The 17,757-nt window shown below is 38.4% G+C and overlaps 1 protein-coding gene across 7 annotated transcripts in view; it reads left to right on the top strand.

Moving 5' to 3' along the window:
• Positions 1-17,757, top strand: part of Rfx3 (regulatory factor X3) — a 248,446-nt gene that overhangs the window by 148,333 nt on the left and 82,356 nt on the right. For all 7 annotated transcript variants that reach the window (XM_075973779.1, XM_075973777.1, XM_075973775.1 and 4 more), the window contains one exon: positions 1,472-1,730. In XM_075973779.1, coding sequence (XP_075829894.1) covers positions 1,472-1,730 — 259 coding nt within the window. The remainder of the gene's footprint in view (positions 1-1,471; positions 1,731-17,757) is intronic.

Raw genomic sequence — 17,757 nt, 5'->3', positions numbered from 1 at the left:
ATTTCAGATGTTAAAATTCTTAAATTAGAGCTAGAAAATAAAAAGAATAGTATCCCAGCTCTGTGATAGATTACCCTGAACATACATGTATCATGCAGTACATGGTGAATGCCTGTGGTCTAAGTAACAAGAAAAGCAGAAACCACAACAACCGTGGCATATCAAACATGCCAGAAACATGGTGATTAGCAAAAGGCGTTGAGGGATAACAGTGAATGTAAAGAGTGGAAGTGAAATACCACAGAAAATAAAGCACCAGGCTAGATGATACCCAAGTGCCAGGCTTGGCCACATGTGGGGGTGGAGTTAGAGAACAGCAAGCCCTGGAAATGTTAGTTTATCGTTTGAAATTTTAAAGACATAAGCAAGTGAAGTGTTTGTTACTGTATGCTTTTATATTTCTGTAGACTTATAACTTCTTGTGAGCTTTTACACAAAAATAAAAATAAAAAAAGCTTGAAGGCATCCTATAATGTAAGATGTCATCAACTGAAAATGACAAATCGGATAAACTTAATCAGAACAGACAGAGAAGAAAAGGGCAACATGGAGTGGTCAGCAGCATCATTCTGCGAAGAGGTCAAAAAGAGACACGGGCTAGAGGAGCCTTTTAGCCTGGTATTTGCATTTGATCACAAGTGACCTTATTAAAGCCACTTCACTGAAAGGCTAAGGGCAGAAGCCTGACCAGACTTTCGGGGAGGTGGAAAGTGAGGACATGAAGAGCTGGCACAGTCATTAACGAAGGGGAGAACTCCTGCAAAGACACGAGTAGTATCTTCGCTCAAGACCTCTTTGGTGTTACGGAAGGAACCCACAGAAACTTCTTCATACATAAAGGGTAGTCACTAGTTTTCCATGGATGGGAAGTGGCATGAGAGACTAACTGGTCAGGATCCCAATCGTGGCAGATCTCAGCCTTCCTAACAATAGCTCATACATGAGATTGTATGCAAGGGAAGAACTTGTGAACAGATTTCTTGCAGTGTGCTGACCTGTTGCTGGGTTGGAGATGAGATCCTGTGCAGGGTAGATATACGACAGTACAGAAACAAGTTAAGGTTCTGGGAGAGGACCTCAATCCATCTATTGGTGGGAATAGTATTTCATAGAAGAATACAGAAGGTACCTGGTTTCACAGGCGCGACATTAATAATGTGTTTTTAAAAATATTTTTATTAAAACAATCTTTCTGGGCATGCCTTTAATCCCAGCACTTGGGTGACAGAGGCAGGTGGATCTCTGTTAGTTCAAGGCCAGCCTGATCTACAGGAGTTAGTTCCAGGACAGCTAGAGCTGTTAAACAGAGAAACCCTGTCTCAAAAAACAAGAGAGAGAGAGAGAGAGAGAGAGAGAGAGAGAGAGAGAGAGAGAGAGAGAGAGAGAGAGAGAGAGAGACAGAGGAGAGAAAGCGAACAATCTTCATATAAACAAGCTAGTAAATTTCTTTGTTTTTCTTTTCCTTCTAAAGCCGAACAACAACTTATCCCTATACAGAAACACAGATGTACAGCCAAAACACTGGAGGAAATTACTTTGATACTCAAGGAAGTTCAGCACAGGTGACAACCGTGGTGTCCTCCCACAGTATGGTGGGTACTGGTGGTATTCAGATGGGCGTCACAGGAGGCCAGCTCATCAGCAGCTCCGGAGGAACCTATCTGATTGGCAACTCAATGGAGAATTCTGGTCACTCAGTGACACACACAACTCGGGCCTCCCCAGCGACAGTAAGTGTTTCTCATTTTATTTCCGCTAGCTTCTGTGGCTTGTATTGTACTGTTTTCCTCTATGGAGGGAAGCAAACCACACAGACTTGAGTAGGGAAAATTGTATTATGCAGTTTTCAAAGCCTGCCACTTTACAGGATGTAACAGGTAGCATTATGAAGAACGTTACTGGCATGTATGCCCTAATTCAGTAATTAGAAAGTCTTTATCAGTAATAGAAAGCTACATATAGAGAAATGAATTTTCCTAATGTAAACACTGACTTTGCTATATTTTTGGGCTCATGCCTGGAATCTTAGTACACATCGATTGAGGCAGAAGGAGTGTTGTGAATTCAAGACCAGACTGAATTATATAAGCTAATCTATAGTTTGTTTATACATTTAAAAAACTGGTTTGCTTTTATAATAGAAAGTCACATGTACTTGTTTTATCAAATTTATAGTGATACTAGTATTTAATATTTTTTAAAAAATTATAAGATACATGCCTGTTTTCTTGGTTCATGGTGGGGGGGGAGGATTGTGAGTTTGAAGCCAGACTGTGCTATGTTGTGTGGCCCTGTCAGGAGATGTGTTACCCTGTGCTGTATTTCATTTGCCAGAGTCACATTGCATCTACCAAAGAAAGCTCTGGGAAGCCCTGGTGGCAAGTGATTCATATGTAAGACACTTATGTCAGTGCTGTGACCAAATGATGAATGAAGACACATCTTCATATAGCACTTCTCAAACATTTAAATTTAAATATGCATTTTGACAGAGAAGGATGGCTTGCCAGTATGAGAGTATTAATTTGCTGAAGTGGTTTCAGGAATGTAGGAAGTTATATACCATTTGATATCATCAAGCTGTAAGGTCACCTATGTATAAAAGGGAGAATGATCACCTAAGACAAAATAGCAATGGAATTGACTTCTTACTTGATTCATATGAAATAGTGGTTGTGGGCTAGGGTTGTACTTCAGTAGCATCGTGACAGTGCTCTGTGTATTCAGAGTCCTGAGTTCTACCCCTAACCCTACAAAGAGGTAGGGAGTGTAGTGATAGGGTTTTGAATTAAGTGTATACACACTTTTCTCATTTTGTTACCATGTATTTTGTTCTTGAAGTGAAATGAGGAAGTAGTGAATTAGGGAGAAAACAATAGCAGTATGAGGCCTCTAGTTTTTACCTTATGTGTTTTCTTCAGGATGTTCTATGTACTTTGTGTTACTCTTGTGTATTTGTTGTACTGATTTGTTCACTCTTTCATCATTATTATTGATCTATCACTCAACACATTTTAGAACCTTCTATTTTTATTGACTTCAGTGTATTTTTAATACCAGAATAGCTGTTCTGAGTAGATTTTTTTTGCATTTTTGTACATACTTTTGAAGTGCTTTTTTATATGTATTGTCTCTTGCTTTTAATGTAAAAATCTTATACTTCTAAATTTTTCAATCATACACATGTTTATACAGACTACAAAATAAAGAAGTTACCACTAATCAGCCATATCCTCTCTAGCCTTGTTGCTCTATCAGTAAAACAAAGTGCTATACTAAGTAATTTTTTTATTTAAAATAATGACAATTACAAAAAATTATGAAATAGCACAAGAAAAACAGTAAGTTTATATTTATCACAAAAGGAAAATGGTACCCATAGTTTATAGATGCCCATTGCGATACACGTCAAATGTCATTTCCAGTGTTAGGCAATGATTTCTCAAGACTCTGTGAGCTGTCTCATTTTCACTTCATCTTCTCTCTCATGCTGACATGCCTTCCTTCTGACCTTATCCTTTCCTACTTCATCTCTTGTGGCCATTCCCATTTGCCTTCACAATTCAAACTAACCAAATATCCCCAATAACAACTTGATTAATGTTTACTTAATTTGCAAGTTCTGTTGCTAAATTAACTAAATATTATATTTCATGTCATTTAAATATATATTTAAAGGCATTAAAAGGATTAATTTTATAATTTTTTAACCAGTGGATGCCTTTGTTTTTGTATCCAGAATATGCAAGATGACATTACTCCTAGTTCTTCCACTATACAACTTTGAAATCATTTATTATTATTTCAGTTTATCAAATGAACCCATAGATAACTGAGTTATATCAAGTAAGAATGGTTGGAACTATTTTTAAATTGGCAATTTATTATAGGTATAAATAAATCTAGGTATAAATTTGTGGTCAATATCCATTTCTGGGGAGTTATGAGTCTGATGTGTTTCCAGTTAGGGTTGCTTTCTTTTTACATCAATAGTTCCTTTTTAACCGAAAACATTAAAAGTTTACTGAGAAATTTTGTGTATGCAGGCCCTCACTGAAAGCATAAGATAGTTATGAGTTATCTAAACCTATCTGTATCCATCTGTCAGTGCTTACTTGGTTTCTTGAAATGCATTAATAAGCTATATATTTAATTTACATCTCACCTCAATAATGCTGAACATATTAGTTCAAATCACAGTGTGTGATTTCTTTTATCACTTTTCAGTTTTATTTATTATAGCAAATTAGCGAAATTGAGTGTTATTTACCCCTGAAACTTTTCATACTATTCTTCTCTTGCCAAATTTTGAAAATCAATACATTTCTTCATTGTTTTGATGACTGGAAATTGGCATGCTTCTAGTAGGTGCTTCTTGCTGCCATGTGTCTTTTTCAGTTCCCGTAGAACCGTAGGCATGTCTGTGAGTACAGTGTCTGGCAGCATGCCTTTCCACACTAGGCCATATGCTATATGCCATTTAAGTTCAGTTTCTCTGACTGGTCTTGTTGTGCCTGTAACATGTAGCATAGCTAATATAATCAACTATAGAAATTGGTGGTGTCTTAGCCAAAATGCCTGAGTGCAGAAAAGAGAGACACCTCTCTACATCTGCAGATCTCTCTTCTGTGGATTCAACCAACCTCACAGCAAACGCTTGGGATAAAATTACGTGTACATACTTTTTGCTTGTCATTCTTCCCCCAAAGATGTAGTATATTAACTATTTTCAAGCATGTTTATGTTGTGTTAGGTTTTATAAATAATCTAGAGACAATATAAGCATTCTGGCATGCAAGATAGCTCAGCAGGTAAAGGTCCATCCACCAAGCCTGATAACCTGCATGCATTCCCCAAGACTCACATGGAGAAAGAGAAAACTGACTCTCAGACGTTACCCTCTTACCTCCATATGTGGACATGCACACATAATACACGCCCACACACACCTCACTTCTTTTGCTAAAAGAAAGTACACAAGTGTTCTGATAGATTGTATCTTAAATAAGGGACATCTGGTATCTAATGAACATTTATGAAAAAGAAGAGGCAGCCCTAGTCAGCCTGGCATTGCTGACGAGCAGAGCTTGAAGTGCTGTGGCGCCACCAGCTCAACTCATTCAGTTGATAGGAAACTGATTAAGGTCCCTGGGAACACAGCTGAGCACCATAACTCACTTGCAGGCTGGGAGTATCCTACCTCCGTCCTCAGATGTGCCCTTACGCAGTTCACTTGTGTCTGTACAGAAATATTTGCACTCAGAATTGTTAGGAAGAACACCGTGTCCTCAGAAGCTTAATGTGCAAACAGCCTCTTATTGCATGCTATGGAAGAGGTTTATCTCCTGGAATACTTTGATGCCTAGCCTAAAACATCTTATCAGAATCATCTTTGCTCTACTACAGTCATCTGGATTATCTGCAGAATTTTTATTTCAAGTGTTATTTGCTTTAACTTTATAACTTTAGATGAAAAAAGCTATAAAGGTAATAAATTTTATATTATGAATATATTATGTGGCAAACTATTAGTATTCCTATTTGATGACAACACTACTGTTCGTTTTACCTATTATATCATGTGGTCATTAAGAACCTATATCTTGCCGGGTGGTGGTGCCACATGCCTTTAATCCCAGCACTCAGGAGGCAGAGGCAGGCAGATCTCTGGAAGGTCGAGGTTAGCCTGGTCTACAAGAACTAGTTCCAAGACAGGCTCCAAAGCTACAGAGAAACCCTGTCACTAAAAACAAAACAAAACAACCCAAAAAGAACATATAGAACCTATATATTTATAAATTATATATGTGTATATATTTATGTACATATATTATAAAAATACATATATAAGATATTTTATGCTGATACTAAGAATTTTAAGAAATATTAACAGTTTTGTTGGATCACCATTAGATATGAGTTTAGCTAAGTAGTGATGTAAATAAGTGTTTTAGATTCAATTCAACTGAAATTAGGGATCTGTTGTTGCTGTGTCACAGACCATAAGGTATAGGAGTTGGTTACTGTCATGAGTCTGGACTCCTCATACTCCTTTCCTCTGACTGTGTCACTCTATTTCATTCATTTTATTGGAAATTCTTGGCTTGTTTGTTTGCTTATTTTGATAGCATCCTCATTTATAGAATTTAATAACTTTAAAAATGAAACAATTTCCATATACAAAGTAAAAACTTGTGACTGCAGTGATATTTTTGTGCTCACAACAGCATATTATATCTTATACTTTCCTTGACAGTAAATGGCAATATGATTTAAGAACCTTTACTCAGTCCTCTGTTAAGCAAAATATTATTTGTATTTTTTATTAGTTATTTTTGTTCTTCATAAATAAATAAATAACATTGCATTAGGCATTTTGAGGCTGTGCTATAAAATTAATTTTAGGACCTATATGTAATAATAATGACATACATTTAAAAACTTTTAGTAAAATTAGATTCTGCCAAAAAAGGTAAATAAAATATGTTGATTATAATATCTCTTCTAATTAATGTAAAATATACCTTAACTATTTGATATGAATAAAACTTAGCTTACTTTATATAATGTGGAGAAATCTGATTCATTTTAGAATTTTAGGTGTTCTTATTTCTTTTTCCTGTGCTTTAAGTGTTCATGAGTCCATGTAACGTATGCTTTTTCTAAACGAGTAAGTATTTTGAACTGCGCAGAAAACCGCTTGCCTTCTTAGTCCCTTGTGGATGTTGTAGTAATGGCCATTTGTTTTATTTCAAATTTTGTTAATTTTTATATGAATTAATCAACCATTCTTAAATTGTACATTGAATAGGTCAAATAACAAGCATGCTATGTCTGCCTCTCTCCCTGGCGTTTTTGTCTTCTCAGAAGCAGTCATTACTTCTAAGTCTTTAGGGTTCATTCTACAAATCTCCCATAAATATACAAGCAGAAGAGTTTATCTTTTCACACAAATGGAAACAAAATAATTTTTAATTTTTTTACCTCTAACGATGACATAGAGAACGTTTTTCATACCGTGTGTATCGATGGCTTTCTTACATTTATAAAAATAATTAGGTTGAAAATAGCTGATTTGTCTATCTTACTATTGGTCTTTGAGCTATAGCTTTATAGTTACATAAAACAATGATTTGTCTTCTGTAATGGTAAGCTGGGGAGAAATAATTTTAAAGTTGGGAATATGTATAATTGTATATAAGTCAGATTTCTTACTGTATTAAAATGATATAACGTCCCAGCTAGCGTGTTTAAGAAAGCAGTGCTTATATGAGCAGAAGCGTACGTGATCTTAGCATTTTTCTTTTGCTAAGACCAAACTGAGCTTTTAAGTGAAATTTTCAGATGGAATACCAGGAATCTTCTGCTTCCAGCACAAAATCATAAAATGACTGAAGGCTCTGGGACCTCGTTTTAGTTTTTAATTAAAGGGGACTTTGACAGGCATGTAGTCTCCATCCAAGCTTCTGCGTTCCACCCAGCAGCTCCCTCCTCCAGAACATGAGGTAGAGGCAGTAATTCTACTCTTAGGGCTTAGGCCATTCCACTCCCAGAGATCTGGATAAACCAGAAGTTAAGACAAATGAAATGACAACCTCCGGTCTCTTAAAGAAACAGAAGCCCCGAATTTTTAAAGATGTTACAGTAATAACTAATTTATTTGGGGAGTATTTCATATTGTAGCTGCATTTCAGAAAAAATAAGTCTATTGCAATATTCCAGAAATAGCTACATTTTATTTTGTATAAACTAAATCAAAAAGGTTATTAGCACTGGTAAATAGTAAAGTAAGTTGTGTCTCTTGTGGCTGGTTGTATTGTTTTGTCTTGATATTCCTTCAGTTTACAAATCAAACTTCAAACCTACTAGTTGAATACTAACTTAATATTTCATTCATAAAAATTTGGTATATAGCTATAGTGTGAAATACATTGGTGATATATTAAAACACACTGTTTTTTTTTTATCATTTAAGTCAGTGTTAGACCCATAAAGCTTAATACTTCTTCCTGATTTGGGGGAGAAACACAACACACACATGTGAATAATTAGCAGTTCTGCAGGGAGTGGGATTTTCTCATGTGCTCATGTTTATGAGCTCAGCTTCCACAACATGGAGTGCGACTACATTTGCTGTGCAATAGTTACAGTTGTGTTTGCCATCCGCAGAAGTAGCTCCTTTATTCTGTTATATTTTCCTTCTGTAGCTTGGGTTCGATTATAACTGCAGTAAATTTCATAGGCTAGAAGGTTTGTTATATATTCGCAGATTATTAGAAATAATTTTACACATTCATTTTCAAACTTTTTGGTGTAGGTTTAATGAGTTTTCCATTTGTCTTATAAGAAAGAAAGATAAGATCACTCTTCTTTTAATATACTTATTGTATAGCCAAGGTGGCCTCAGATTATTGATCCTCTGGCTTCAGAGCCCTGGATGCTAGATTTATACATCTATAAATCTAGATACATGTAGATAATGTGATTTCCTTAATATGTTTTCAAAAGTACAGGAAAGATGCTAAAATCAAGAGATTGCAACAAAACATGAAAATGAAAGAGAAATTAAAAAATTAGAATTTGAGTTGATGTGGTGGTATCTGATAAATTACGGAGAATCTGATGAAACCATTTAAGAGATTTAGTGAGGTAGCTTCAAATTCTGGGATTAATAGTTCCTAGATGTAAGCAGTGTTAGCAAATATAATCAGAACAAAGTTATAGTTTACACTTAAAAAGGGATTGTCTCAGCCAGGTGGTAGTGGCACACGCCTTTAATCCCAGCAGTCATGAGGCAGAGGCAGGCGGATCTCTGTGAGTTTGAGGCCAGCCCGGTCTACAAGAGCTAGTTCTAGGACAGACATCAAAGCTATAGAGAAACCTTGTTTTGAAAACAAACAAATAAAAAGTGATTGACTCTGAGTTATTAAGATTAATATTAAACCTTGATCCCAAGTTTCAGAAAGTCCTTGATTAGACTTTTGGAAGTTTTGAGAATGAAATGAGGTCTAAATTTAATTACAGACTTAAAACTATTTGTACCCAAAATTTTGCCTTGAGTGAATGTTATGTGTTTGTATTCATGTATCTGAGTTTGAATTATCCTCTTATTCCATATTTGTATCATTTCACAGAAACGTGTGTATGTGTGTGTCCTGGAATTAAGGTAGGGTCACATGCATAAAACTGTGTACTACCTCTGAACAATCCTACAAGTTTCTCTCCATGAACCTCTGAATTATTATTAGCTGCTCTCATCAACCGTGAATTTAATGACCTGGTGCGTGTTTCCTTAGAATATGTCAATGGAACTGGCTCTGTCACTGAAAGCTTGTCCTTTAAGACTAGAGTTAAAATCTAAAGCTAACACCACAGGTTTTATTTTTTTTTAAGTATTTCTGGTTAGTTTTATCCCCTCATATTATTTTAAAATTAGGATGTTAATTCTTTACAATTTTTATTTGATTAATTTTTGAGTCACCAAAATCCTGATTGTCTTCTAGTAATTTTGCTAATGTAAGTTCAAAGATGCTTTAGAAAGGCACAAAAATCAAATAATACTTAGACTTCAAAGTCTCTCTTTAAATAGAGCACTTGCCTGTTTATGCTGCTTCGGTAATAGTGACACTCTGATTCTGGCAAAGGGGAAAAGCAACCTTTGACTGCAATTTAGTGAAGCAGTCCTCAAATGTGAGTATGTGCTCTCGGGAGCATCTCTGAGCCTGTTCCCAGAGTTCTGACTTAGTGACTACTGGCAGAGGGCCCAGAATTTTCAGTCCTAACAAATTATAGTAATCACTGCTATTGCAGGGATTATATAAACTATATACAATAGTGAAGATGTTCTTACCACTTAGAATAAACTAGAAAAGGCTAGGTCCATTTTCAAATATAAGCTTGATCTTTAACTCTGTCGCTTAATGCTAACTCAGCAGGGTCCTAAAGGGCAATTCTAGCCCCTGACTTCTTTAGTGGACATATCATCATAAACTGATTGTATGTATCAGCCTCATAGAAGGTGAAGCTGTAAGTTCACAGAATAATCACGCCCAACAAAGACAATGCTTTGGTTCCAGTCCACCATCTAAATTTAAACACCAACTGTTATCAGAAAACATCTGATTTATATAGATTTCTGATCCAAATATTTTCTTCTTTTTCTCCTAAATACTTTCAGAAGAACTTCAGGTAATAATAATAAAATAATATCACCTTTCAGGTCAAACATGTGTCTTAGTTAGGGTTTGTTTTTATTGCTGTAAAGAGATATCATGACATGGCAACTCTTATACAGGAAAAATTTTAATTGCGACTAACTTACAGTTCATAAATTTAGTTCATTTTCACATGGTGGGTGGCATGCAAGCAGATGTAGTTCTGGAGAAAGAGCTGAGAGTTCTACATCTTGATCTCCAGGGAGCAGAAGTGAACTGACACACTGGGCCTTGCTTGAGCATATGTGAGACCTCAGAGCCTGACTCTAGTGACACACTTCCTCCAACATGGCTACACCTACTCAACAAGGCCATAGCTCCTAATAGTGCCACTTCCTGTGGGCCAGGCATTCAAAGACCTGAGTCTGTGGGGACCATATCTGTTCAAACCACCAAACATGTGTTCATAAATTTTACAAATTCTCTAAAGTCATTTAAAACTATCAATGAGGGGCTGGAGAGATGGCTCAGTGGTTAAGAGCACTGCCTGCTCTTCCAAAGGTCCTGAGTTCAATTCCCAGCAACCACATGGTGGCTCACAACCATCTGTAATGAGGTCTGGTGCCCTCTTCTGGCCTGCAGACATACAGACAGAATATTGTATACATAATAAATAAATAAACATTAAAAAAACTATCAATGAATAGAATTGGAAGATTTTATATATTACACTGTTTGTAAACCCTAAAATCTGTTTGTTCTAATTGCTTAGCTGTAGTGGTCATTTTGTCACCCTTGATTGTTTTTGAACCAAGATGTAAAGTAAAACTGTGTGGATGTGTTCTGGACAACTTCAAGCTTTTTTTTTTTTAAAGTTAAATCAACAGCCTATTTTGAATCTCTCTCAGTTAGGCTTCCTTTTAATATCTTATCAGTATTTAATATCGATTAACATTTTTCCTAATGTTACAATTTTTAAAGCAATACTATAGTCAGCACTGCAGTTTTCTGGGTTAAAGGTAGGTAGTCCTTTGTGCATTTTTCGGGCCTCTTGAAGGAGGAAAAAAAAAAGACTCAGCATAGACATTTAGAAAATATTCAATCACTTGACCTAAACTGATGATGATTTAACTACTTCATGCAAGGCATCTAAAACTTTTAAGTTTCTGTGAGACATGCCTTTACGTTGATACCCAGGACTTGTGTTCATGAGTGCATAGCAGTATGCCCTCATATATGACGGTCTTTGTGCCGTGTGGACACGCATATGACTGAAATCAAAGCTCCTATATCATTTGCAGAGCCACGCTTGTTTTCTTCTCCGTTTACTCTCTTTAAACACGTAGCCACCCTGTTGGGCATCCTCTACTCCTGGCAGACATTCCATGGGGCTGGCACCTCCAGTTTCTGATTGTCCATGGCACCTTAAGCTCTGCTTTTACATCTTTACCTAGTGCTCTCTTCGGGCCCCTCTAAAGGGAGTCTGACCCTGCCGTACATTTTGTAATCAATAGATATCTGGAACAATGGTACAAGACTTGTTGGCTCCCTCATCCTTACATCTTTCATGCCAGGCAAACCACTACCATGTAGAAGATGCTACTGCGTTCTGCTGCTGACTTTGGCTGGAACCTAGCTGTATCAGCCTCTGTGTGCTGACCCTAAGGGAACACTTTCTATGGTCAGGGAGCCCCTCCAGAGTCTTTCTGAGTTTAGTCCTGATCTTATCAATTGCATTTGCATTTTCACAAGTTCTAGCCTTTGATTGGTGGGTCTCATCCTCAGGTTACCTCTGCTATTGCCCCAGTGCTTGAAGGCTAGTTTCTTTTCATCATTACAGCTTCTTTGTTTTATTACATGCCTTGGTTCAATTTTAAACCAGTTTGAGTTCTTCCTGACAAGCTTCACATTTAAAAAAGACCTCTCTGCCCTCTTGTAGCTTTAGTTTTTGAGATTTATTTTTTTCTACTTTTGATTATGTGTATGTAGGTGGTTTGTGTGTGGGTGTGTATGTACATGAGTTCAGGTTTCCACAGAGCCAGAGAAGTCAGATCCTCCTGGAGCTAGACTTACGATTTAAAGCTTCCTACTGTGGGCTCTAAGAACTGAAGTCAGGTTGTCTGCAATAGCAGAGTCTACTCCTGAATTCTAAGCCATCTCTCCAGCCCTGCAAGGCTTTCTCACTGTCAGCAGAGGTTAAGTATGCTGAATAATTACCATGCCTCAAACTGAATTCTATCCTACCTTAAAATTTCTTACCCAAAACACATTAGCCTTTCATTTTAAATTTATCTCTGCTTAAGGTTTCTCTACTAAAGCAAAATACAGTCAGATTCTTTTTAAACATATAACCTGAATGGTTTCTAGTCTAGTTCCCAATATGGTCCTTCCAACCTCTGAAATCTCATGATCTGGGAATCTCCTATTCCCCTTTCTCTCAAGTATCCTTTTTTTTAAATTTGCTTAATTTTATATGTATTGGTGTTTTGCCTGCATGTATGTCTGTGTGAGGTTGTCAAATTCCCTGACACTGGAGTTACAGACAGCTGTAAGCTGCCATGTGGTGCTGGGAATTGAGCCAGGGTCCTCTAGAAGAGCAGCCAGTACTCTTCACTCCTGAGTCAGCTCCAGCCCACCTTTTCTATCTCAAAGATTCTTACTCCAGCTGCCATCAAACAGCACATTACTCTTTACTTGCAGCATTCGGAAGCTTAAAAGGCAGCTTGGGGAAGGAGGGCTTTGTTTTGACTCATAGTCCATCATGCCAGGGCAGTGATAATGGCTGGAACTTGAGGTAGCTGATCATATTGCACCCAGAGTCAGGAAGCAAATGGAGATGCACACACTCATTCCGGATCCACCTTCTCTTTTCACTCAGTCCATTACCTCAAGCCATGAGGTGCTCCTCATGGTTATAGAGTCTCCAACCTCCATTGAAGGATCTAGATGATCCTTCAAAGGAATGCCCAGAGGCTAGCCTGATCTAGATAATTCCCTATAGGCATGCCAAGGGGCTAACCTGATTGAGATCATCCCCTATAGACATGCCTAGGGCTTGTCTTCCGGTTGGTTTTTAGATCCTGTCAAGTTGATAATCAACATAAATTCACAAATATAAAGAAAATAGTTTGAATTTAGAGTAATAAGTTCTTGGATTCCAATCAAATTCAGTGCCCACACAATCTCAAGACAGTCCCTCGGTTCCTGAAAGCCGTAGTTTTCTTATGAGCAAATAAACATATTCCATGGAAATGTGCCTATCTAATATGAAAATATGCCTATCCTATTTTATGAGATGGTTGTAAAAATCAAATAGAAAAAGGCTGAAAAATCCATCTGAGAGTCAAGAGGATATGCCTTGACTTATAAAGAAAGTAATCATAAATGGGATGATATAATTTTTCAGTTGTTTATGAACATATTAACACACTTACTTGGATGCACATGAATATGTATGTAAATACATGTCAGAGGGATCCTTTTTTTGCATCCTGTGTGAATTATCTAAAACACCATCTCTTTTATTTTTGTTGTCCAGTAGACACTTACTTTCTTGACATTATGGTTGCTACAAATTAAGCACTGTGTTCTAGTCTCTCAGTTACTTATACCAGAAGCATTTATTTTCCTAAATATTTTTAGAGTCATTTATTTGACTTTATGTATATAGTATTTTGCTTGCATATAGTTGATGTACCATGTATGTTCATGGTTCCCATCAGTGTCAGAAGAGGGCATCAGATCCCTGGGAAACAGAGTTATGGATGATCCTGAGCTGTCTGGTTTGAGTGCTGGGAACTGAAGTCAAATCTTCTGCAAGAGCAGGTTATGCTCTTACTACTAGGCCAGCTCTCCAGCCCTATTTTACTGAAGATTTGTAGAAGAAACTGAAGACTTTTCATATTCTCTAAAACAGTTGTGGGTCTTCTTTTCCTTGGAGGTCGTTGGCTACCCGTTGGCTATCGGCCCACAAGGGCTAAGGGAGCAGAAGCAGTGAGTAAGGTGGAAAGAACTTCTGGGAGTCAGCTTCCAGGAGACAGCTCATTTTATTGTTCCAGGGGTAAGGTACGTAAGGGTTCTTAGGGATATAGGCAAGAAGGGCTGATTGGTCATGGCATAGCACCTAATTGTCATACAGGCAAGAGGAAAGATGAGAACTTAGGTGCTGAGTCATATAGCTTTTGCAGGGTGCTCTGTGCAGGCTCATCTTCACATAAGGCCATGCATCGGAGCTTAGAGACAATCTCCAAATAAGGTGAGTGAGTGGAGAAGAGGAGGCCCTGCTTATAAAGGGAGTCCTCCGTAGTGTACCTCTCTCAGAGAGCTATCTGGACATGGTGAACTGCAACCTTAATAGCAGGGTTCTCCAATATCAGTCACAATTGCTTTGTAGCACCCCATTCTGTCTATCCATTCAATCTGCAAATGAGTATTTGCCTCCAACCACCCTTTCAGGGGGTTCAGTCTCCTCTAACCTCAACCACTGAGTAGAGAGAGCACTTAGGTATGGTAGCAGTTTAGCAAACTAAGATGCCATCCCATTAGAGGCATTCTTCTTTGTTAGAGGGCAGTGAGAGTGATGATCACAGCAGAGAACAGTGCCAGTGGAACGTCACTTCCATTCCATTGATATACGCACTATTTTAGAGAATGGGTTATCAGTCTCCTTTTGAGTATGAACAAAGAATAAAAATGCAGTTTTTTTTCTTAATATCCAAGCATCATTGGCCCCTCTTCCCTCTGGTCTTCTTTCAGTAAAGACCTGGGTGGGACTTTTCTCTGAAGTTCCTTTTGAGATATTGGTTTGTTGTTGTTGGAAGTGACTTAGCATGGCTCTGCATGCTTGGAGACCACCACCTTATTCAGGACTCCAGGAAGGCAGTGTAGTTCTGGTGCTGAAAATGTTTTCAGCCTGAGTTTTGAGCTGCATCTTTGTTAGTTCTCTCTCTTTCTCATGAGATAATACTGTGCCCTCCTCAAGTTCTCCCTTAAGGTGTTAGTAAATCTTTGTAGAAGCAATGTTGAATTCATTATTATTTCTCCTGGATGGAAAATACTGTATTTCCCTACTTCTAATTGTCAAATGCCAATTCCTGAGAAATCACAGAATGTTCACTTATTGCTCTAGTCTATGACCTTTGCACATTTGATATATTTTTAAATGTGTTTTCCATTTTACAAAGTTCATGCATTGTTTTTTATTTCTTGAACTAAAATAACCACTTATAATTATACTTATTGCCACATGGTCATTTTTTTTATTTTATATTCCAACCATAGTTCTCTTTTTTGCCCCCCTTTGCCTCCTCTTCAACCCCCCCCCATCCACTCCTTCCAATGGGTAAGGGCTCCCATGGGGAGTCAACAAAGTGTGGCACATTAAGTTGGGATAAGACCACGCCCCTCCCCCCCTCTGCATTAAGGCTGAACATGGCATCCCACCATAGGGAATGGGCTCTAACAAGCTAACTCATGTACCAAGGACAGATCCTGGTCCCATTGCCAGAGGCTCCACAGAAAGTCCAAGCTTCACCACTGTCTCCCATATATGGAGGACCTAGTTTGACCCCAGGGAGACTCCACATCTATCGATCTAGAGTTCATGAGTTTCCATAAGCTTGTTTCAGCTTTCTCTAGATTTCTCCATCATGATCTTACCTCCCTTGCGCGTATATTCCCTTCGCCCTCTCTTTGATGGGGTTTGCAGAGCTCAACCTGGTTGGCTTGATTGTTGGTCTCTCCATCTGGCTCCATCACTTACTGACTGAAGGCTCTATGATGAGAGGCAGGGTATCCACCGATCTGTTTGCGGGGGAAGGCCATGCTGTCCGCTATTGCTAGGAGTCTTATCTGGGGTCATCCTTGTGGATTTGTGGGAATTTCCCTACCAGGTTTCTCCCTAACCCCATAGTGGCTCTCTCTACCAAGACTTCTCTTTCATTGTTTTTCCTCTCCATCCTTGCCCCCCCCACCATCTGTGCTCACCCCCATCCACCTCTCCAGCCTACCACAGTCATTTCTACTAATTCATGACTGTATAAGTCAAATTCTTGTTGCTGTGACAAACACTTGAAAGAAAAGGAGATAGAGAACAAGGGGAGATTTATTATAACTTACAGTTTGAGCCTGCTGTCTCCTGGTCCTGTGATGCCAGAAGCTTATGGCTGAGGAAATTACCTCATGATGGCCAGGAAGCAAAAGAATAGGCAATCAAAGCCACTTAACACCTTTAAGAATGAACACTTTCCTTCTTTCTTTACATTCTGTTCCTTCACATTTCCACTTTTCAAAATAAGTCTAGTAGCTGACAACCAAGAAATCAGCACTTGAGCCTCTGGAGACATTTTATAATCAAATTATTACATTCTGTCCCTGTTCCCCAAAAGCTCACGGCTGCCTCATAATGTGAAATGCAGTTACTCTATCCACAAAAGTCTCCAAAGTCAATAGTTCTAAGATTGCTCAAAAGAAGTTTAATGGCTCTGAGGCTAAAGGCAAACTCTTTGTGTGACCGAACTCTGAAGTTAAAAAATGTACTGCTTTCTGCATGCAGTTGCACAAATGAGAGCACAGAAAATAGGGATAGGACCCGAACAAATCTGAAACCCAGCATGGCAAGCATCAAGTCCTGTAGCCCCATATCCATCATCTTGGGCATCTGTATGGTGAGGTACGCTCGAAAGTAACCTTGACCCTACAACCTCGCTCCTTGCCGTCACCACCATTTTGTTTTTGTGCTTTTGTTTTGTTTTGAAATTAGCTGTACCCATTGGCTGGAAGCTTTCTTCTGTAGACATTTCATGTTCCTAGAATAGCATACTCTCGGGGTTCCCATTTGATCTTCTCCGTCATTGCTTCACATAATTTGTTCCCTCAAGAGCTACCTGTAGTGATTCTGACCCTGCTACACATTTGTCTAACTTCCCAGGTCTGGTTGAAATTTGGTTAGAATCCTCCCTGACGTTGGAACTCTTGCATTTAGTATGCCTGCAAAGCTAGCCTCATGTGGGAGCATCAAGGTCTGATACCAGCCTGGGTCTCTTGTACTGTGGCTATAGTAGCTTCAGAATGCCCAGAGGACTGAATAAAAGCCAAACTTCTTTCCTAGGAAGTCCTGCGCAGCAAGGGCACTGGAGTTGTCTCCTCAGACCTTTCAAGGAGTTGAAGCATTCTTATTCTTAAGCCTTAGAATGGGTGGGGTCTGGCCAATTCTTTAGATGAGCTCATGCATCCTATTTTCCAAATGAAAATGCATAGTTTCTTTTGTTTTTGTGTTTCAATTTTATTGTTGTCATTATTGTTGTTGTTTGGCGCTGCTGCTGGTGGTGATGTGGGTGTGTATGTATGTGTGTGGGTTTGTGGTGGTTCATATGTATGGTATATACATACATGTGTTTTCAAGTGTGAGTGCCTCTTATTCCCACCGACCCTGGAGAATGCCACTGGGTGCCATGCTCTATCATTCTCTTGCCTTATTCCTTAGAAACAGTTTCTCATTGAGTGTGCAGCTAGCCTGGCAGCAGCAAACCCAGTGATCCTTGGGTCTCCAGTCCTGACAGCACTGAGTGACAGGCAGGTGTGCAGCCATGCCTGCCTTTCTGTA

The sequence above is a fragment of the Microtus pennsylvanicus genome, chromosome 5, assembly GCF_037038515.1.
Source record: "Microtus pennsylvanicus isolate mMicPen1 chromosome 5, mMicPen1.hap1, whole genome shotgun sequence".
In the NCBI taxonomy this organism is placed as follows: Eukaryota; Metazoa; Chordata; class Mammalia; order Rodentia; family Cricetidae; genus Microtus; species Microtus pennsylvanicus.
Note: the sequence above shows the minus strand (reverse complement) of the source record. Positions and strands in the feature narration are given on the sequence as shown.